Genomic DNA, 4,903 nt, shown 5'->3' with positions numbered 1-4,903 from the left:
CCGGTACTGCGGTAGTGAAGCCCCCAGTACCGGTAGTACCGGTAAAGTACCTGTTTTAAGAAGAGCGTCTCGTGTGCTGGCTATGCATTGAATGGAAGCTTTATTCAAAGAGATCTGTGTTAACATATTATCGATCAAGATGATATAAAATAAAAGGTGTGACAGTTCATGTTCAGTTCCTATAACATCTCCTTTTTCTTCCATGACATGTCGTTATTAATACATTTCATAATCTTGATATCTGGTGGGAACCTGGATAACACGACTTGGACGAGTAGATACCGAAGTAATCGGATCGCTGACCGTTGGTGTCCGTTGTTGGCCATCCGGTACTGCTGATGTGTGTTCTTCTTTGATTTTATTCGCTGAGATATTTACTGCTGTATTCGCTGGTCTGATCATGGTATTATCTCGACGATATTCTTGATCACCTACGGCTACGACTGTTGAACGATCTGTAACAGGATTGATCACTGTTCCTCGAATCCATTCTTTGTTTCCCGGCTTAAGTTTCACAAAAACGTGTTGCCCAGCTTCAAGATCTGGAAGAGTTCGTGCCGTTCGATCGTAGTAGAATTTAGTATGCTGACGATTTCGGTAAATTTTCTCAGAAACGTTCTCCTCTATTTTCGGCATATATTTTCTTTCAGTCATCGGTATTCCACAACGCGTTCGCCGGTTAAACAGACGCTGGACTGGTGAACTACCCATCTTGTTCGGTATGTTGCGCCACTGTAAAAGCAGCTCCCAAAAATCTTGTTTGGACTCGTTAGCTTTTTTCAGTAACATTTTAGCGATTTTCACCGCCGACTCTGCCTTCCCATTGGCTTGTTGGTGGTATGGCGCAGAAACGCTGTGTTTGAAACCCCAATCTTTGGCGAAAATGAAAAATTCCTCGCTCATGAACTGCGGACCTCCATCCGTACTGATTTCTTGTGGCTTGCCATTTCTGGCAAAGTTTCGTTTGCATATTTTGATGACTGCAGCTGCGGTTTGAGTCTGCAACTCGTCTATTTCGAAATAATCGGAATAATGGTCGACGGTGATCAGATACACTGACTTGTGACCATTCAGTTCGCATTCGAAGATGTCCATAGAAACCTTTTGATACGGGTACAAAGGAATTTGGTGAGTTTGCATTGGTTGGTTTTGCTGGTTTGCTGAGAACTTATTGCAAACGTCGCAATGTTGGATACGCTGCCGGATCTGGTCAGTAATTCCAGGCCAAAAAAAAGTATCTCGAGCTAGTTTAGTTGTTGCTTCAACTCCAGAGTGACATTGGTGGAGCTTCTCCAAAGTTCGCATTCGAAGGCTGCGTGGGATAAGGATACGATCATTCCGCAGCACCATTCCGTTGTGAGTGCTTAATTCGTCTTTGTACTTCCAATAGATCTGGATGGATGCAGGGACTTCATCATACTTCTCCGGCCACCCATCGATGATATAGCGTATGATTTTCAGGGTCTGCTTGTGGTTCCACCCTGATGTTATCGATAAGAGTGTCCGAAATAGGGAGGTAATCTAAAACACAAAGCTGTTCCGTCTCGGTGAAGTAAATGTCATAAATCTCCCGACATGTGTCGTCATTTTCGTTCGTTGCCGCACGGGATAGCATGTCTGCAATAATCACTTGCTTACCTGGGGTGAACCGCAAGAGAATTTTATAACGCTGAAGTCCAAGTAGCATCCGTTGGATCCGTAGAGGTGCTTCTACCAAAGGCTTTTCAAAAATTTTGATCAAAGGTTGGTGATCGGTTTGAACCGTAACTGGGCGGCCGAGTATGTACATTTCAAATTTTCGACAAGCAAAAAGGATAGCTAGTGTTTCCTTCTCGATTTGTGCATAACGACGTTCAGTGGCCGTCAGGGTCTTAGACGCGTAAACGACTGGATGTCCATCTTGGAGGAGAACAGCTCCTAATCCTACGCTGCTACTGTCACATTGGATAGCTGTATTTTTTGCAACATCGAAGTATCGTAATACTGGCGCCGTTGAAACCATTTGCTTAAGTCGTTCAAAAGCTACATTCTGCTCACGGGACCAAATCCAGGGCTGATCTTTGATCGTTAGGCGACGTAGGGGTTCTGCGACGGTAGAAATACTTGGTAGGTAGTGTGCCAGGTAGGTGACCATACCCAGAAAGCGTTGGATTGCTGCGACATCTTTCGGTTGAGGTATATTCAGAATGCTGTTTGTTTTGTCCGGATCTGGTTTCACCCCGCTTGACGTGAGAATATGTCCAAAATATTTTACGGTTTCCTGGCAGAGTTTAATCTTATCCGGGTTTAATCTCATATTTCTCTCGCTCATTCTTTCAAGAAAAGCCTCCAAGTTTCTATTATGATCAATCATGGCTTCGGTCATAGTTTCTCCGCAACCAAAAATCATGAAATCATCCATTAACGCTTTAACGTTTCGGAGGCCATGAATGATTTCGTTAGCCCTGAGCTGGAATACCTCAGGTGCTGGAGCTATACCCATCGGCATCCGTAACCACCGGTAACGTCCAAAGGGCGTGGTTAATTTTGAGCTTTCTTCATCCAGTTCAATCTGCCAAAAGCCTGACTTCGCGTCGACAGTTGTAAAGACCTTGGCGTTTGCTAACTCAGGTAATAGTTCGTCTAGAGTAGGCATCTGAAAGTGTGGTCTCTCCAAAGCTTTGTTGAGCATGACGGGGTCGATGCATACACGTAGCTTGTTACTTCGTTTAACCAGTACTAGGTTACTTACCCAGTCAGTGTGACGTTTTTCTTCGGCGATTACTCCTAATTTTTCTAGCCTTTCCAATTCCTGGCGTAGTTCTTCCCTCAGAGTCACCGCGATACGACGTGGCTGCTGTACAACGGGTTGAATTGTTTTATCTACATCCAAATGTAAACGTCCTTCCAATTTTCCAAGACCGACAAAGACTCCCGAAAATTTGTTCAAAATTTGCTTTGCTGCTAATCTTTGATCGTCTATCACGGAAAAACAAAATTGGATCAGCTTGAGTTGTAAACATGTCTTCATTGATAGCAAAGGCATTTGCTCGAAGTCAACGACGTGGAAAATTGCCTTATAGTGTACTCCATTGTGGACGCAGTCTATTGTTGTTCTGCCCAGAGAACGAATTCTTCCACCGCCGAACACTTTTAGGATCGCATGTTGATTGTCCAAACGGAGCCGCTGGTCACCGATAATTTTCTTTGCGTTACTCGCTCCTATGACGTTACATGTAGCTCCCGAGTCGAGAATGCACTGCACTAGGCGTTCGCCTTTATTCGCATCCAAAAAGGTTAAATTTGTTTTCAGCAACGTATCGTCCTTTTGCTTCAGACTATACAGGTATTGGCACATTGTAACCGATTCCTGATCGCTCTCACTCTCCTGCGATTCGCTAAGTTGCTCCGTTTCTTCGACAGTATTTACTTTTTTCCTGTTTCGCTTTTTGCATGTGTCCGTGAAGTTAGATTGTTTGCTTTCTTCTTTTTTCTTCTTACATACTGCTTCGTAGTGATTTTTTACCCCACAATAATTGCAGCTAGCGCCGCGTGCAGGGCATTCCTGCAAATTTTTGTGGTAGGCCCTTCCGCAAAATGAACAACGTTTGTTAAGCTTATATCCTCCTGTAATATTGTTTAGCGATTGTGGCTGTAATGTTTCGAGCCACTGGTTTCGCTCCATTTCAGCTCTCGTTGCTTCCTCAGCTCGGCACATTTCGATCACTCTAGCCGATGTAAGGTTGTCTGTCTCGATCATTTTCTTTTTCAAATGCATGTCGCGAATTCCGGTGATGATCTTGTCCCGAAGCATCTCATCTTCAAGATTTCCGTATTGGCAGTCTTTCACCAAAGCTCTTGCTCGGTTGATGAAACTAGTCATATTTTCCGCATTTCCACTACTGTCCTCTGGCTCTTGGCGACACTGGTTGAATTCATATCGAGCCAACTTGACGTTTTTCTGTGGAATCAGGTGTGTGGACAAAGATTCCAGGCATGCGGCTACGGTGTTACGTTCCCCTTCATCCAGCGGCCATAAATTAAATATCTTTCTTGCATCGGGTCCCAACGCCGATTTGAATGTGGCAATTTTTACACGCTCCGACAGTCCTTCTACTCCTGACGCTATTATGTATGTTTCGAAGGCATCCTTCCACAGCTCTACGTTTTCCCGCAAATTTCCGTCCAGCTTGAGTGACTCTGGAAACGGAATACTGCTGTTGATGACAATCGGGTTTCCCGCTGCTAACTCCGGCTGGGGTTGGGCCATTATGACCTTCGTAACTCTTTCCAAATGAAATGTTTTGATTTTCGCGACGGAATATTTCACTGTTATTCGTTTTTTTCAATTCAACTAGGTTCGTAGGCACTTTTTTTTGTTCGGTTGTTCTGACACCATGTTTAAAGAAGAGCGTCTCGTGTGCTGGCTATGCATTGAATGGAAGCTTTATTCAAAGAGATCTGTGTTAACATATTATCGATCAAGATGATATAAAATAAAAGGTGTGACAGTTCATGTTCAGTTCCTATAACAATACCGGTACTCGAATAGTTTTTTCAAAAGATTCGAGAAACGTTTTAAAGTGAAATTGAATGCTCAAACTGATGTCTAATTGCAGCAGAAGGTATTTTTCGAATGCAGTACCTTCTTTTCTAGACCACTTTGAATTCAATAACTGCTAAGCGGTGCCACCTTCGTCGACTTCAACAGATGGTAAATGTAAAAAAGTCTATCAACAGTAAATCGGAATGGGAATGTAAATCCGTGTACATTGGTCGCATTTCCTCTCGACTATCGTTTTGTTGTAAATTGCTACTGGCTTTCATGCAAAATAAGGCTCCTAATTTCCTGTTAACTATGGAGTTTTGCTGACTTTTCCGATCACCAAAAAATACGAATCGCGCCATTCGAAGTAGTTCACCA

At 43.4% G+C, this 4,903-nt stretch overlaps 1 protein-coding gene across 1 annotated transcript; it reads right to left on the bottom strand.

Annotated features, from left to right (window-relative positions):
- Positions 1-216: 216 nt before the first annotated feature.
- On the bottom strand, positions 217-4,249 carry LOC131695690 (uncharacterized protein K02A2.6-like). Its single transcript, XM_058984182.1, has 2 exons — positions 1,639-4,249; positions 217-1,481 (listed from the first exon to the last, which is right to left on the bottom strand). The coding sequence occupies exons 1-2, from the start codon at positions 4,247-4,249 to the stop codon at positions 217-219; spliced, it is 3,876 nt and encodes a 1,291-aa protein (XP_058840165.1).
- Positions 4,250-4,903: the final 654 nt, after the last annotated feature.

This window comes from Topomyia yanbarensis, unplaced genomic scaffold, assembly GCF_030247195.1.
Source record: "Topomyia yanbarensis strain Yona2022 unplaced genomic scaffold, ASM3024719v1 HiC_scaffold_492, whole genome shotgun sequence".
Lineage (NCBI taxonomy): Eukaryota > Metazoa > Arthropoda > Insecta > Diptera > Culicidae > Topomyia > Topomyia yanbarensis.
This window is presented reverse-complemented; position numbering and strand designations above follow the sequence as displayed.

Bases quoted from the DNA above. Each gene is read 5' to 3' on its own strand.
- LOC131695690 (XM_058984182.1), bottom strand. From the start codon at position 4,249: ATGGCCCAACCCCAGCCGGAGTTAGCAGCGGGAAACCCGATTGTCATC. The intron at 1,482-1,638 runs GTAAGCAAGTGA...CGATAACATCAG, and splicing joins TCTCTTGCGGTTCACCCCAG to GGTGGAACCACAAGCAGACC.